General features: G+C 35.9%; 1 protein-coding gene across 1 annotated transcript; it reads right to left on the reverse strand.

The window, feature by feature from the left end:
- LOC104767866 lies at positions 280–2,132 on the reverse strand. Its single transcript, XM_019240912.1, has 4 exons — positions 1,703–2,132; positions 1,228–1,627; positions 850–1,141; positions 280–717 (listed from the first exon to the last, which is right to left on the reverse strand). Exons 1-4 carry the CDS (start codon positions 2,130–2,132, stop codon positions 280–282), a joined length of 1,560 nt encoding a protein of 519 aa, XP_019096457.1.

The following is an 18,889-nucleotide window of genomic DNA, read 5'->3' on the forward strand; positions in this document are numbered from 1 at the left end:
GAGATATATCATATTGTTGTAGTCTGAATCCATTTGCAAAGCTCTGCCTTGCCACGCCATTAACTACAGCCGCACAACTGTGGGTAGTAGCAGCAGACACAATAACTCTGCCCTCCTGAACCTTCCAGCAGCTTCTTGATGGATGTGATTCTCACAGTTTCCTGACTGCTGCAACTTACACTTAACAACAACTAGTTAATGCACTCCTTCTGAGATCATGTCTCTAGGCATCATAGAACACTGCTGATTGAGCTCTTTTGCTTGTGAATTAGATGACTTTCATATATAATAGCTATTATCAGAGCGTTGACCTTTGACTCGAATATTGTGGCACTCATCAACCGCCTGACATCCTTTCTCGGTGAAGGTAACAGCTAAACCCTCATCACACAACCAACTGCTGCTAATCAAATTAGTTTTTAGACCATCAACAAGGTAGATAAATTCCAGAGTGGGCTGATCTTTACAACGAGATACACCTTTGCCTCTGATTTTACCTTCAGCTTCATCTCCAAAAGTGACCATGTCAGCTAAGCCTTCTTCAAAGTTTTGTAGCCTTCCTTGATTCACAGTCATGTGCCTTGAAGAACCACTATCAAAGAACCAGTGCTTCAACACAACGGTCTGTTGAACATCAACAGTGTGCGCAACATAATAGTTCATGTCACGCTTCTTGATGTTTACTCGCCTGTATCTTCGAACATCTTTGTGACACTCCTTCAGATGCGTGAGTGGTATAGTACAATCCAGACACTTGAAACATACAACTTTGTGGAGGCTCTGACTTGCATAGTAACAACGACATGTTCTTTTGTTCAGATCTTCGACACTTCACAGTCTTGCCCTAACTTCTGATATTGTCCTCTTCTTCCAACCTTGTGGAACTTCTTCTGGACAACGACACAGTTTCCCTCTCAGGTTGTTCATAACAATCATCTGTTTAGTCTTCTGGATGTTGACCTCAGACACGTGTTTGACAGCATCACCTCCATTTTGCAGCTCTTTTGTTCCATGACCTATGTATGAAATCTTCTGACCATATAAAGACCCATTAACTACACTCGTATCACGGCTTGAGTTTCTTCCATGGTTCCTCATATCACAGTTTGCAATTACAGTACCCTTGTGAGTGATCAGCCCCCTGTACAGATCTTTTGCTTCTTAACTCAGCCTTTTGTTATTCTTTAGTTGATTCTCAAGACGTTGTCTCAACAAAGATGAAATGACTTTCTCCTCAGACAACAAATTCTCAGCCTATTGTTATTCTTTAGCTGATTCTCAAGACGTTGACTCAACAAAGACGAAATGACTTTCTCCTCAGACAACAATTTCTTGAGTGTGAAGACTCTACAAAGCAGCTCTTCCTTCTCAAACACCAGATCATAATTCTCCTTCTTCTGCAGAATCAGATTCTTAGACAGGGCGATGACTTGTTTCTTAACAGATAAGCTAGCCACATCATCCTTAGGCTTCAAAACAGACTTCTGATTCTCATTATCTTCTTTGGCTGACTCAATATCTCTCCATGTCAGACAAGATTTCGTATGACCACAGCCTTGACGATTGTAACACTTCAGCACGCTTTTTCTTTTAAGTGTAAAATAGTCTGGTTGAAAGTGTCCATAACCTAGATATTCAGAACTCTAAGATTCTTTCTCTGCATTAGATCTGGATGATGAAGATTGATGTTGACGTTGTACACCCTTCAGCCTTCTGAACTGCTTCTTGATCAGTTCTTCCTCATTATCTTGAACAGACGTCTGAGTTTCTACAGTCTTCAAAGTGAATGATTCCTCAGCCTTCTGATCGTTCTTTCTCATCTGCAGTTCATCTGTATGAACTAATTTCACACCCTGATCAACCTTCTGTTCATCAGAACTTAAAGCACCTTTACCATCAGATTTGTGAGAAAGATATCCATGTGATAAGTTTCTGAGAAATTCTTTGATAAACCTCTTATCCTTGTATACCTTCTTCAGCACTACAACTTCCTGACAAGGAGAGCTTAGATGACTGTTGAAATGACAGGATGGTGATACATCATATTTTTCCTTCTTCATCCTTCTGGTTTCCGTAGAGAAGGCTTCCAAAAGATCCCAAGCTTCTTTCGCCGACATACACTCTTGCACCATCGCGAACATATACATTGGCAAGCAGCTGAAAATAGTATACAGAGCTTCAGCATTCTGTTTTTTTCCTTTAACTTCTCCTCAGCCGTCCACAGCTTATAGGGCTTTATTACAGTTTCTCCTCTGATGTTCGTAAATGTTGGAAGTGACCATCCATCTTCAACAGCGAACCAGGCTTTCATATCACGACTCTGTATCATTTGTCTGATCTATGCTTTCCAATCATCATAATGCTCAGCGTCAAGCATCAGCGGATTGTTCTCATCAACGAACTGTTGTGGATTCTCCATACCTCGTCTCAAGATCTCACCTGTTGAAAAGATAAACAATTCTTTTATCAGGCGTCTGCTCTAATACCAATTGTTAAGGTATAAAGACACACAACACACTGATTTACACTTGGAACGCGCCAAACCAACACTTTTCTCTTCAATCTTATTAACAAAATTTATCTCTTACAATGATAAAATTTTGTCTCGGCCGTTACTCAACCTATTCTACCCAATAGGATTGATCTCGACTAAGAATGAATCTGAAACTTCTCTTTTCTATCTAACACAACACTCTGTGTAGATCTAAGAGAAGAAAACCAACCCTCTCTCTTTTTAATATAAGAGAAGAAAACCAACCCTCTCTCTTTTCTACCTAAACTCTCACCAGTGTAGATCTAAGAGAAAGAAAAAACAATTCTCTGCACATTTAATCACCTCCCTGATTAACGTCACAGAGAACTGGGAACACACTTTCTAAGCCTTCTTTTCTGGCTTCGAAGTTTACAACTGTATAAATATTCTAGAGTGCTCAACTTGACTCGTGGCCTACTCCTAGAATATATATACACGACTAGAGAAACCCTAGAAGGTGAATCTCCAAGTATCAAGGGATAAGGAAACTGTTTGCTCTCAACCTTATCTTTTCCTTATTTGTTGTAGAGAATATTCTTCATATCTCCAAGGATAAGGAAACTGCTTGCTGCTCAAGTTTATCCTTTCCTTAATCTCCTATGGAGAATATTCTTCATATCTCCAAGAACAATCTCTTCTCTATCTTCAATGCCAAGTCATCAACTTTCCTCGACACATCATCACATCCACTCACGTCTTGCCACGTCAGCTCACACATCCAAGTCAGCAACTCGGGCGTTTGTGACTTGTTCCTCACAGCGAGTTGTTCCAGAATCTGCATTTACATGTCGCAGTGAATAAAATCACCAAAAGGTGATCTTTATTTTTTTATTTTTTGTTTAAAGCCACTGAATAGGCTTCGAAGGATTAGTATCATTTTCTGTCTTGTGTTGACAAGAAAAAAAGGTGCTTCTGATGTTATAGGGGTTACCAACAATTAAAAGGGAGGTAAATCATGGTGTTATCTGAATTTGAGGATGAAAAATGTGCAATATTAAGGAATATAATATTTATTTTATATCTCTAAACTGCATCATCTTTAATAAAAGAATCACACATAGTGTTATCTGAATCTGAAGATGAAAAATGTGTAACATTAAGAAATATAATATTTCTTTTATATATCTAAACTTCATCATCTTTATTAAAAGATTACTCATGGGGTAAATTCAAAACTCAAAAATGATGGTGGGTCTCGGGTATTTCTGTAAGGCCAAAACGGAAACAATGTTATAATATTGTCGTAGTTTTAAAGTGACATGTAATATGAATCTATAATTTTTAGTTGACAAATTACGTCTTGACCCAACAGAAAATACAAAGACGATGATGATTTGCCCATACAACTTACATCAAGCATGTTATTACTTTAAATTTTTATTTGGTTATTTCTTCATAGCGGATTGAAAAGAAAAAATCTCTATTGGTTTAAATTTTCATTTCCTCTTGTCACAGCATATACGCCCTAAAAGGTGGGTGTTTCTGAAGTTCAAGAAAACATTCATATTAATGGAACAAACACACAAATTGTCTGATCTGAAGCTGAAGATATATAAAATCCTAGCCATAGAAGAAAGAAAACGATGATGGTAGACAAGTATTGTACTTCCAAAAGGGATAATTATCACTTTGATTTCATATCTTTATAATGGTCATTTTTAACAGAATACTTCTTATGGTTATGGTTAAATCAGTTAATAAAAGAAAAATAAATATTATAGCATTTTATATACTGTTAAAATACAAAAAAACTATAGGAAATACTCACTATGGAATCTCATAATTTTTTTAAATTAAATCTAAATAAAAATTATTATTAAAGTTTAAATTCATGGTGTTTAGAGAGTAAAACTCTAGAACTTTAGTTTCTGAAATTTTTTTGTAAACAATTATCCTCCAGTTTGGGCTTATAATCTTGGAGTTTTTGGTTGACAAAAAAAAGTAAAGACAAATGAATAAACCTTAAAATATTATTCAAAATTATTAAATATTGATCAACCATTTTAATGTTTACAAATACATTACATAAACCATCTATTTTGTAATCACAAATTTTGCCACGAATGTATTGCAAAGTGATTACAACACAAAACAACACGTCCTAGTTATAGAAGAGAATCAGTCTAAGCTTTTAAACATTTTGTTATTCAATAAAGTAAACATGATTAATAAAATTCATTATATGAGAATAGTTTAGTTAATTAAGATAGATGACTCTTCCCCCCCCCCCCCCCAANAAAAATACCATATGTGGAATAGAAAAAGAACCCCAATTAAATAAGCAAAATACAGAAAGTTGAAAATCTAACAGTAAAAAAAATTGCCAATGGAACAAATAAACACTAAAATTGTACTCTAAAAACTAAACTTAACTTACCAAAAAATATGAAAATAAACCACGAGGCAACTCCTAGTGTATATATATATATATATATATATATATATATATATATATATATATATATATATGCCTATTATAACCCCTTAGAATGTTCGAAGTTTCTATATTACTTGATTCCTAAGCAGAACCCCAATTGTATCTCTTATACAATTTTTATTACTCATACATAATACACAAAAACAGTATTATTCATAATAGTAAATAAACTTTTTATTATTTAGTTACCAACGTGGTCATAGACTTGGATGTGGACGAGCATGTAATCATGGTTCGGTCGAGGTTGAGATCGATGTCAACATGTTTCTTTTAAAAACTCAAACTCTCACCAGAATTGGGAATGAAAAGATGATAACAAACATGAAAAAAATAATAGAAATGTGACCATTTGTCTGTCACCATTATGGAGGAAAAGGTTAGAATTGTATGTGTCTTACAACAAGACACATCTTGTTGATACCCACGTTGGTAACAACGTTCTTTGTCATGGAGGGATGTCATATTCGCCTCAAAGAATGGAGTGGAACCAGTTAGACCATCTCCAATGCAAAGAGACTTTCATGGTCTCTCAACATGATTTTAAATATTTTTTGTTTCTAAAAGTTAAAAGACTCTTTAATATCAATTAATTTATATGCCTCCAATGGTAGAAACTCAAATAAACTGGGTTTCTTTAGAGAATTTTGAATAAAATATAAAATTTGCTGTACCACCAACTCTTCTCGTCAAAAGACTTGATAGGCAAGTCAGGAATCGTCTCCTCTCCCTTCAAAGAGAAAGCATAGTCGCAGGATGTATGGAAATGTGGCTTGCTACGCGTTAAGTTGGTCTCATTAACATTCATTTAGATTCTCTAAAGTAAATTTCAACACCATATCAACATTTTAACTATAGTTTGCACTTGATGTAAAACAGTTTTTTTTTTTCCGAATAAATTTTAGTTACATTTTATTCAAAAAAAACAAAAAAAAAAATTGAATAAAATGACCTAGTTGCTCAAGGGTCATGCTGAATAAATGAAAGGGAGATGAAAGTGAGAATAAAAACCACAAAACAATGAAAGTAACAGACTTCACAGTTAAAGAACAAAATGCAAGTATACAACAATGACAAAGGATTAGACTAACCTAATAATATAATTTTCAGGCTCCAAAAATTCTCCTTTTTCTTCATCATCAATCACCTCCTCTTCACTATCATCATCAATCACCGAGGGGGTGTCGGTCGACACCATTGTTCTCTGGTTCGACCAATTCGATTTAATTATCGATTTGGACCGGTTTGGGTTAGAGAAAACCATTGAACCGAGTTTTTAAAGGGAGAAAACGACCTAGGTTGTGTTTTGTTTTGTCTCACGCCGTTTTTGAGATAAACAAAAGAGAGAAAAGTGTTTTGAGGTTCTAGAGAGAGATTGGGAGATTTCCTTGCTGTTCTTGAGAGATCCAAGGTTAGGAAGGAGTTAGAAGCTTGCTAGGAAGGTTGGATTCGTTGCTATTGGTCTGAATCTTCCTGCAAAGAGGTGAGTGCATGACCATGGCTAATCTAAGCCTTTGGTTTCCTTGTTCTTACTTGTGCGTTGTTGTTTTGTGTGTTTTCTTGCTGGGGATTGGTTGCTACAGGTTTTGTAAGGATGTTTCCGGCTTGGGTTTTGAGTATTGGACGAGTTGGTGGAGTTTGGGAGCGAGATTCGACTCTCGACTTTGCAGCGGAACGTAGTTTCAGGTGGAGTGTCGATCGACACCAAGTGGTGTCGGTCGACACCAGCAAAATGGCATCGATCGACACTGTGGGTTAGTGTCGGTCGACACCAATGCCAGTGTCGGTCCACACTTGGTTGGTGTCGGTCGACACCTCCCTTCCAGCGAGACGATGTTTGTTTTCCTGGTTTGTATGTTTTGTTTGTTGTTTGTTTGGAACATTGGAATCACTGTTGCTTGTGTGTATAGCCCAGTAGATGGGAGGATTGCCTCACTGAGTGTTTATCAAATAATCATGCATCTCAATATGTGTTTGTGGTGCAGGTAAAGGCAAAGTGTGATCGTGGAATCAAGGCGATGAAGAGGAGGATGTTCTAGGGACTCGATTGTATGTTGTCTGGAATTGCTAGGTTGCTAGAGTTGAGTTTTTAGGAACATTGTTAGGTTGTCGGTTTCATGTTTCCTGATGTTTGATTATTGGATTGTTGTTATGGATATTTATTGGTTATATTATTATTGGATATTTATTGATATTGCTATTTCCGATGTTGTATGTGGTTGTGGATAAGTGGCTAGTGGGTATGGGACCACTAGTTGTAGTTTATATTATATTTCTATTTATTACCTATTAATTAAAAAAAAAAAAAAAAAAACGGGTCGGGTCGTTTCAATTCTATTCTTCATTTGAACCTGATTTGCTTCCATTGCAGCCATAGAGCTGTTGTTGACTTGGAAACAAGAAAATTTGGTCAAGCTCATGCTTCTGCCCATTGCCTGCAGTCTTCCCGGATTATCAGGTCCCAAAAATTGACTAAGTATATCCTCCTTTGGATTTGTTGTAGCTGAATCCTGAGTACCTTCAATACCTATCTCGGCTGCCTTTCTATGCAAACAAATACAAAAGTAATGTACATCAATCAATTATGATCTCCAATATATAAAGTAATTTAAGAAGAATAAACATAACATACAATTTTTTCAGCCGCATCGACATTTACAGGAGTACCATCCTTCTTAGTCTGTGACTCGATCCACACTTTTGCTCTTGTCACCTGGGATGGGTCTGAGCTTTTCTGGATTAAATCTTCTCTCAATCTGACCATTCTTTTACGGCCAGAACAATGAGGAATCTGCTTCTTTCTTTTCGTCTTAGCTGAATCACTGATTACCTTAAATGCTTTACTAGTCCTCTTTGACAAACTTACGCCATTCTGGAATAGTTATATTAGGTGGTCGCAGACCCATCCTATCTTTCATGTTATCAGCTCCTCTGACCGCTGAAACAAGGCGTGATTTTTAGGATCTCCATAGATCTCTCATCTGACCAAATGCAGCAGTTTTTTTCCATGGTTGGTCAAGATCAAACCTTGCCTGCATTCAAATAAATAATTAAAAATTCAGAAATTACTATACAGAAAGCAATTATAATTAAAAGAAGCAACATGGTTCAGTAATTAAAATAATACCTCAATAGATTTCCACAAAACAGTTTTGATATCTTCACTTACTTTCCTCCAATTTGGGATTGTGAAAGGAACATGTTCACGTACTATTGTACCTAAATATGATGTAAAAGGTATTGATCCTGGACCACAAGGTTCTCCCATGATTGTGTACTCAACGTGGACCTTTTCATTTGGATCCTTGGCAATGTTTTTCATCTTCGTTGGTCCTCGCTTCCTTTTACGCTTTGGTTCATCAACATTTTTAGCAACATTCAGAGTATGAACGTCATTGTCAGCAGCAGCATCATCTTGTATAGCAGCATCATCATTAAGTTCACATGCCGGCTGATTTTGAGAAGTGTCATCATCTTGTATAGCAACATCCTCTTGTAAATCATAATCCACTTCATTATCCAAATTCTGAGTTTCACACTACTTCTCTACCAATTCCTGAGTTTCTAACTGCTTCTCAGCTAACTCGTCAATCTTCTTCGTTTTGTGTGTACGCCTTTTTTGCTGATTGACCATCTTAGTTCACTCGAAACAACAGAAAGCACTTGTTTATCAAAACATATATAAACTTTTGTAGAAAACAATCACATTCACATAAAACACACATTATAAACAATCATAAATACAAAAAACAGTCACATATAGTATAATTTCACACATAAATCCCTTCACAGTCAGCTCGGGCATTCCTAGCTTCATCAACCAGGGCATCTTCAGATTCAACATCCTCTGCACTGTATCTTCTTTTAGAACCTCTCATAGCTACATACCAACTCGATAAATCATCTACCCTTGAATAAAAAACTTGATGTGCTTGAGATGCTAGTATGTATGGGTCTCTTGCAAAGGAAGCTTGACTTTGGTTCAGGTTGACAAGTGTGAATCCTTCTTCTTCCTTTACTCCATTACCTATATTTGCCCATTGGCACCTGAATATAGGAATGTAGAAGACATTGTAATCAAGCAGTATAATATCCACCACTTTGCCGTAGTAAGACACAACATCAACCATTGGAGAATTTTCTTTTGCACTAGCTATACACATTGTTGTGGCCTCATGCAACACATCACAGTTTTAAGTTTGCCTATCAACCGAGAATGTATGAAACCGATTGCCATTGACTATGTAACCCTTGTAAGACCTTGCGCATAGACGAGAACCATATGCTAACCACTTAAGTGTATCTTCATGTTCAAAAGTCATAGGTATCTGTTTATAAAAATTGACAAGTATCATTTACTATATTGTAAAAGAATAGATGATCAACAAAAAAACCATAAAATAGTCAACATACCTGTTCTTTTAACCAGGAGGCAAAATTCTGAGAATGTGTACTCCACAAAAATGCTGAATCATGTCTACATCTTTCACTAGAATCTTGTAGATGTTGTAGATGCATGCTAAAATTTAAAAAACAAAAACATTGAGTAAATGTAAATACAACAATATTATTAAAGAGAATGTAGAAGAACTTACTCCACATAAAGATCAAGCAGAGCCATATTATGAATGACAATAAGATGTGCTATGTTCTTCTCATTCTCAGTAAGAGTACATGAAGTAGGTGCTGATATAGGACGACCCTCTAAGATAGATCAGTTCTCATAATCAGCATTTCTTCCCATTTTCTCATCAGCATTTGTTGTCTTTTTCAAGAAATCACTGCAGAACCGCATGCACTCCTCAGCGAGATATGATTCAGCAATACAACCCTCTGGTCTTGCCATCTTTCTTACAAAGTCCTTCAGAACTTTCATGTACCTGCAGATAAAAACCTGTAACTAATAAGCATAAAGTATATAGTAAATGACACAACTTTATAAGTTATTAGATTGTACCTCTAAAATGGGTACATCCAACGAAAATGAACTGGTCCAAATAACCGAGCTTCCCTGCCTAAGTGGACTGTTAAATGCACCATTATATCAAAGAAACTTGGAGGAAAGAACCTCTCAAACATGCAGATAGTTTCCACAACGTCATGCTCCATTACAGAAATTGCCTCTCTGTCAATAACTCGCTGACACAGTTTGTTGAATGAAGCGCATAAGCGTCCAATAGCTATCCTACACCTTTAGGTAACAAACCTGTAAATAAATAACACTGAAGATTAAAAACTTAACAGCTAATTATACAAGAGTTCTATCTAAAAGATTTCAGCCTACCTCTGATTGCAACCGGAAGAAGTTGTTGCATCAACACATGATAATCATGTGATTTAAGACCCTTAACCGTACAATCTTCTATCTTAACAAATCTGGAAATATTTGAATAGTAGTCATCTGGTCCTCTGAAGTAAGATAATCACTTATAAAATACTTTTTTTCTGTTTTAGACAGAGACCAAGGACCTCGAGGAAGGTAGGTTCTTTTTCCACGTGCTTGGGGATGTAAATCCATTCTAATACCAAGCAGTTGCATATCTTTCCGAGCATTAACACTATCCTTTGATTTACAGAATGCAGCATTGTAGAGACAAGGCTAGTGGCAACATTTCTCTCCACGTTTATCACGTCTAAGTTATGGCTAACCGGCATTTCCTAGACAACATAAAAAACAGATAATAAAAAGAATGTTAAATACATTTATTTTTAAAAATATAGCAAATCTGAATATATAGTAGAATAACAAACCTTCCAATAAATCATACCTTCCAATAATCTAACTTGAAGAAGATTGACCACTTTTTCCATCTGGATAGCTCCTCTTCATCTACTTGTTCTTCCTCTTCTTCTGATTCACTGGATTCATCATCAGTATCAGAGGCTGATCCAACACGATCTTGCATCTTCCTCTTTCTTCCATTTACATTTACATTCCCAAAATCATTCTTGTATTTTTTAGGTATTTGATAAATGTTATGACCAGTCAGAATCCTACCTCTTCTTCCATGCTCAACTTTTCCATCAAACCATACTTTCTTTCGTCTATAAACATGGGTGGGTGACAGAGACTTCCAGTGAGACATATACACGTGCTTTCTACAATTACTCAACCACAAAATATCTGTGTGCTTCCCGCAAACAGGACAACCCATTTTGCCTTTAACTTTGCAGCATGCTAGATTCACATATGCCGAAAATCCTGTATGGTCCACAGAAGCATTGCTCTTAAAGTTAATGTAGTGCGACTGAATGCATCATACGTTACCTCTCCCTTCTCCCACAGATGGTTTAGATCCTCTATAAGAGGTTCTAAATACACATCTATATTTTTTCCAGGTTGAGTTGGTCCAGGAATCAGCAATGTCAACATGATGTTCTCCTCTTTCATAAACTTGTCAGGTGGCATGTTGTAATTGACTAGCAAAACAGGCCATGCACTATAGTTAACATTTTCATGTTGAAAGGATTAAACCCATCTGTGGAGAGTCCAAGCCTAATGTTCCTTTATTTTGCAGGAAATGACGGATACTTTTCATTCATTTGATCCCACGTCATAGAATCTACCGGATGACGCATTTTTCCATATGTGCTCTTATTACTGAAATGCCACTGTAAGTCTTTCGTTGTGTCCTCTGACCTGAACATCCTCTTGATACGTGGAGTACCTTTCTTCACCTCACCAGTTCGCGTGTTAATCTTCCATCGCGAAGAATTGCATTTAGGACAAGTGTCGAGCTCCTCGTACTGATATCTAAATAGACAACAGTCATTTACACAAGCGTGTATCTTCTCATAACCCATATCAAAATATTTGAAGAATTTCTTCACCTCATACAAGGATGTGTGCAATACATTATCCTTGGGTAGCATATGTTTTAAAGTCTCAAGTAGACTATCAAAACTTCTGTCAGACCAACCACTCTGAGTCTTTAACCTAAAGAGTGAAACAATCGCATATAGCTTTCTGTGTTTTGTGCAACTTGGATACAGTGGTGTTTCTGCATCAGCTAGCTTGGCTAAGAACTCATCTTCTACCTTATCATCACCATCAGCAACATCAATTAAATCACCCTGACTAACCAGCTCTTCATCCATAAACTCAGCAGCTTTGAACAAACCTAAGATCTCTTGGTTCCACTGGCTTGTGTTCTTTCTACACACAGTCCCTGATTTCACTTCTCCATGATGAAACCAGTCCTCCCTCGACTTGTAACTCTAATCCATTCCCCTTGTTACAAGATGATCAACAACATCAATGGTTGAGTGGCGATATACGTTGCAGCAGTCAATACACGGGCAAATAATCATTGCATTGTCTCCTAAACCTGCAGCCACAGACCTCACAAAATCCCAAGCACCTTTCTGATAACCAGGATCAGTTCTGCAATGAATTAAAATAAAAGCAAAAAACCAAAAGAAAAAAATGAATTACAAACTTTAAAAAATCTTTAATATATCAATTAAACCAATAAACTCAACTATACAAAACGTTTTCACATACCTGTTAAGATGAACCCATGTCTTTTCCATAACCATTATATGTCCTTACCCATAAAGAAAACAAAACAAACACATAAGAATAACACAAACACCAAACAAATACCAAACAGACACTAAACAAACACCAAACAAACATATTCACATTCAACAACAGTTTATTAAAACGAAATATCAAACAACCAATTCATTCAAATCGTAAACAAATGAATCAAAATATCAGTTTCGTTTTGAGAACTAGCCTCTGTGTTTTGATGCAAACAGGCAGATGATGCAGGCAGAAGATCCGACTGATGAGATGTGATTACCTTTCAATGTTTAAAACGGTCTTAATTTAAATCAAAGTACTAGTACATAGTAAAGAACTGAAATACATTTATTGAATGCCTTATACCTTTCAGGTGGATGAGATCAGCTGGGTTCGAATCTACTGAGATCGGCTGAGCTATTGAGACAGAGACAAAGGCGGAGAGAGAGTGAGACAAAGAGAAACTGAGACAGAGAGCGATGGAGACACAGAGAGCGACGGAGACAGAGCGATGGATACCGGAAAGAGAGACAGAGATAACGGAGATAGCTACACAGAGACTGTCGGAGATTTTGGTGCTGAGAATCGAGATCTTGTCAATGAGAATCGAGATTTCATGGAATGGGTATTGAGATTTCAGGATAGGAATCAAAAACTTTGAGATTGAGATAAGAGAATCTGAAAATTTTAGAGAATGAGAATGCTTTTTGTTTTTTGGGTTTCTTGTTTTTTTGGCTAAGTGTAAAAGACAGTCTTTTTGGTCATAGAATCGAGACTTTTTTTTTGGGAGGGAAAACCCAATTAGTTTGCCTCCAAAATACACATTCCCGGCTATAATACTGATTTTTATGTTCCCGCTTAATGAAAATATATACTAGCGTTAATATAGTGCTACAAAATACTTAGCATCCGATTTTGGTATTTTTAGTAGCAGTTCGTAAATTTGTGCTACAAAGGTCTGCTACCGAAACCATATTTCTTGTACTGTATGGAAAATACTAGTTTAATAGTTTAGTAGTTATAGTGTTTTACTGTATTTAACGCCAAATATAACTCTACCCGTAATGTAACGCTAGTTTTGTTACATTACACATAAATGAAAATTAGTTCCATTACCAATGCTAAAAAAATGGAATAGAATTTGCAAAATCCCAATACATAACATACTGAATTTCTTAACATTCTTTTAAAAGGTTAGGGAATATAGACACCTCTCTCTATTGTTTTTATCAATATAACACAATATAATTCATAGAAAACAGAACATTGTAAATCCAAACTATCAAGTAAACATGTCTATTTCATCTTTAACGTTACTCTTTGTATACTGCTAAAGATTGTTTTTGGAAGACTAAACCCTACAAAATAGAAATTTGTAAACCCAAACGGAGAAATAAATATTTATGTTCCATTTTAAACCTTTTGACTAATATTAAAGAGATTTTTTTACAAATTATAAACCCTACAAGATACAACTTTCTAAACCCTAACTAACAAGTAAACATTTATGTTTCATTATCAACCCTAGCCATTGGCCAATAAAGAACAATTTTGCTAAATAACCTTACAGATAAAACTAATAAAGAAAATAACACATTATATCAGAACATTAAGTGAATAACCATTAGCCAATATAAAAAGACTACAAATGATATAAGTGAAGGACACAAGCACATGTAATATATAGAATAGTGTTTTTTTACAATAGTTAATGAAATATTATAGAACAAAACTAAATAGTATAGAATGAGACATTTTCATAAAATAAATTGATGGTACTGGTAATGATGGTATGAAATGAAACAAAAAATTATGAAACAAGCAATTTCCTAAGAAACATATAATATATGAAACTTAACATGCCGAGTTTAACAATTTCTGAATAAATTACACTATACCCTAAGAGAATTTCCATCTGTGTAAAGGAGAAGAGGGGATTCACACAAATTAAATAGTATTAATTTTTAATATAATTTCGTTTTCAATTAAAAATTTATTTAATATTTTAAGTTAAACCAATATAGTGTAAACATGTGACAGAACACAGGGTCTCAGAGGATCTAAGATGGTCTCCACCGAGACGCACGGAGACACTCTTGTCATTCTCTCTCCTTCTTTTTGATTTTGTTTTATTATTTTAATTCTCACACCCTTCCTAAAATATAACTGATGGAGATGTTCTACGTTATACAATATATAGAACCCAAACTATCGAATTAAGTGCATACTTGATAATATCATTATTTTACGCATTTAGCTATAATTTTAGTATGCATTTAGGAAGAGTTTGATAAGATTTCAAGTATAAAAGGTCTATTATCTAGTATTTCAGGTTTCAACAAGGTTTTATAGGTTTTATAACAATTTGGACCAAAAAACAATGAAAATACGTTTTAGGAAAGTTTCAGAGCTTTACAGTACGGGCAACTTTTGAAGAGCTTCCAAAACTCCAAATATATCATGATTGGTGTCTATGGAAAGCTGGAAGAGTCATATTTATCCTAGAAGTGGAATCAAGCCAATCCATTCATTCATCCGGAAGTTATGCCCGATTTACCGAGACGTGTTATAAACCGACGTAAGAAGAACCGACCTATCGATGGGCTTTTATTCAAGGCCTGACCAGCAACCATCACGGCAGCCAGTCCAAGCCTCCTCCACGGTCCAGAAGCCTATTTCGCCGCCCCTTGTCCTGCACTCAAGAAGAAAAGACGTTTCTAACCTTACAAACCCTAATCCAAGACAAAACCCTATAAATACTGTTAAGACCTAGGGTTTCAGGGTGTGCTTCCTTGGTGCCTCTTTGTTCTTCATCCACGCCTCCAGCAGCAGCCCTAGAGACGACCAGAGACCCCTACACAGCCGTGAAAGCTCGTTCTCTCTCAGCTCTTCTTGGAAGCCATCGTCGTTCATCTTTGAGAGAAGAAATTATCAAATACACATCAAAGACGGAGGAGAAACCTTACCAGAGATTTTACAGATGCTCTATTACAATGACGGTACATTCGTTTTCCCCTTTTGAATTATTGATAAAAATTATAATTTGATTGGATTAGATGTGTACTAGAATAAGAAGGAGGAACATTTGTTCAAGTGGGTGGATGAAGGCTTGTTAGAAAAATAAGGATGGTCGATGAAAAGTGTAGGAGAATTGTAGAGGATGTCAATGAGTTGAAGACAAAGTTGGAATTGCAGAAAGAAATCTTTGAGAATATGGCTGATGATAACAATGACAAACAAGTCATGATAACAAAGGAGCAATTGGGTCGTGAGATGGCTATGGTGGTTGTAAAGACAATAACTGTTTTTATGACTTGTGTTGTTATGTCTCGTTATGATCATCAATCCAAATGTAGTTTTTTTGTGTCATAAATTGGTCTGTTAATTGATTACAAATTCACAAAATTGATATAAAACAAAACAAAAATTCTGCAACACATGCCTAGATACTGCTATGAAATTCCAAAATCCAAAAAAAAAATCTGCAACATAATCCTAAAACGAGACCCCAAAAACCTGCAACTACTTCTCAAATCCTAAAACTGCAACATAACTACTAGATATGGCTTCCTTGTGTGAGTGACCTGATCATTGTGAGAGTGTCCGTCATCACCAGCTTCACCACTACCATTGTCTCTGTCCTCTTATCTCCATCATCCCTGCTCGCGACGGCCATTATCCTCCTCGTATCCAACAGCTACACTATCTTCATCTGTGACTTTCTCGAAACCATCAGGATCTTCATCAATTGCATTGCTTTTGGTATTATAACCGACCAAAGGACTAATCGATGTCCCCCAATTCTGAAGAGACCTAGTTCAATTTGCCCTAGTTTCTTTCTTCTAAACCCCATTTGTGTGGCTAAACAGCATCGTCTCTCTTTTCGCACAAAACTAAGTCGTTTATCGTCTTGACTCATATATCGTGTGTTTTGAGTCAAACGCGAATGAGTAATAGTGATTAGTTGGTTTAATTGGGTTTAGTGATTGTTATTTTCTATCTCAATTAAAGGGGTTTTGTTTTAGATATTTTTAAAAGTACATGTTGTTTTATGTAGAGTAGATTAAGTTTAAGATGTTTTATAAAGAGATAAAAAGTATGGGTTGGAAGTTGAGAATGAGATAAGTATGGGTTGTAAGGGCATCCGTAATGGGGGAACACTTTAGGGTGTTCTTAGAGTAAAAATATTATGAAAATAATCTAAGATCAGTAGTTAAGATCTTTTGTTAAGAAGTTAGTTATTGGGAGAACATGTTTAAGATCATAAGATTTAATAATATAATATTCTTAAACATATTACAATTATAAAAACTTATAAAATAACATTTAAACTGCAAACTTATAAAACTTTTACTAAAATTCAAAATACAATACCAAATTTTTATGAAACAAAAAAAACATTGTAAATAAAATTAAAAAAAAAAATCAAACAGACATATTACTTAATTAATTAAAGCACACAAATATTTTATTTAATTAACACATAGATTAATGTCCAAATTTATTCCATTTATTCTCAATCAAATCCTCCTTTAATTTGTGATGTGCTTGTCTATCACGAATTATTGTATGGCCATCACCTAAACCCTCAAGATTTGAAGGCATATTTACTGAAAACGTAAGATCCGGAGTAGTTCCGGTTCCATCTTCTTGTTGGAATTCTTGTTCGTCATAGAGTGTGTATGAATCTCGTTCATCTTCGACAATCATATTATGGAGTATGAGACATGCTCTCATAATATATGCAATTTTACCCTTTGACCATAAAAGAGATGGATTTTTAATCATGGCGAATCTAGATTGCAGGACTCCAAATGCACGCTCAACATCTTTTCGTGCACCTTCTTGTTTTTCTGCAAACAAACGATGTTTCGGATGTTGTGGTTGTGGGATGGATTTAACAAATGTCGCCCATTCCGGGTAAATACCATCCGTCAGATAGTAAGCCAAATTATACTCATTTCGGTTGACATAGTACGTAACTTCGGGAGCTCGACCGTAAATAATGTCATTAAATACTGGTGATTGATCAAGAACATTTAAATCGTTACAAGTACCTGGAGCTCCAAAAAATGCGTGCCATATCCAGAGATCTTGTGAAGCTACCGCCTCCAAAACAATTGTTGGTTTACCGGTGCCTCGTGAATACATTCCTTTCCAAGCGGTTGGGCAATTTTTCCACTTCCAATGCATACAGTCGATGCTTCCAACCATCCCGGGAAAACCCCGCTTTTCTCCATAAAAGAGTAGCCTTTGAAGATCCTCTGGTGTGGGTCGGCGTAGGTATTCAGTGCCAAACAAGTCAACTATACCGACGACAAAGTGTTCCAAACATTTACGAGCAGTCGATTCAGCAAGACGTATATATTCGTCAACCGAGTCCGACCCAGTCCCATATGCTAATAGTCGAATTGCCGCAGTACATTGTTGTAGCGGTGATAAACCATTCTGGAAGGTTGCATCCTTTTTTGGTTTAAAATATGGAACTTCTTCACTGAGACGATTCACAATACGCAAGAACAATGACTTGTTCATTCGAAACCGTCGGCAAAATTGCCTCTTTGTGTAAGTCGGATTATCAAAAAAATAATCGTTCCACAAACGTTCGTGCCCTTCTTCCCGTTTTCTATCGATATATATTCGTGTATTCATTTCGACCGGAATTTCCTCTTCAGCAGCTTCAAATTGGTTACTAAATTGCTCTTGAAAGAATTGGTTTAAACTATCATTATCGGGATCATAATGGTAGTAAAAATTGTTGGAAGAAGATGCCATAAAAGCTATGTATTAATAAGATGAACAAAAGAGAGAAGAGAATTGTATGTTTTTGGTGAGAGAAAGAAATTGGTATGATTTTGAATAAGATGAACAAAAGAGAGAAGATGAACAAAAGAGAGAAGAGAAAATGTATGTTTGATTTTGATGATTTACACTCTTGTGCTCTTCTCATATATATAGTGGGTTAATACATGAGCATGTGATACTCTAATTGTAGGTGAACTTTGGTCAGTTTCGGACAAGAGTGTGAACTTTTGCATGTGAAAAATCGGACAAACTCAAAAAAATTCTTGTGACTCTGTCTTTGAAACTAAAATCCAAACAAAGAAAACAAATACATGTGACTCAGTCTTTAAAACTACAATCCAAATACCATACTGTACCTACAATCATACATTAGTCAATCCACAACTTCACTACTAGCCGATCCAAAGTCTAATCTAATTTACTTATAAAAAGATAAATACCACTAGCAAAACAATCATACCGAAGCAAACAACCACTACAAATTCAGGGGCCATTTGACACAATGGTTTCTTCTCTTGTGCCTCACTAACAACCCTCTCCAGGTTCACCAACCTCTGATCTGAATGGTTTTGTTGGTCCTTGAGCTGGA

Source organism: Camelina sativa, chromosome 19, assembly GCF_000633955.1.
Source record: "Camelina sativa cultivar DH55 chromosome 19, Cs, whole genome shotgun sequence".
Lineage (NCBI taxonomy): Eukaryota > Viridiplantae > Streptophyta > Magnoliopsida > Brassicales > Brassicaceae > Camelina > Camelina sativa.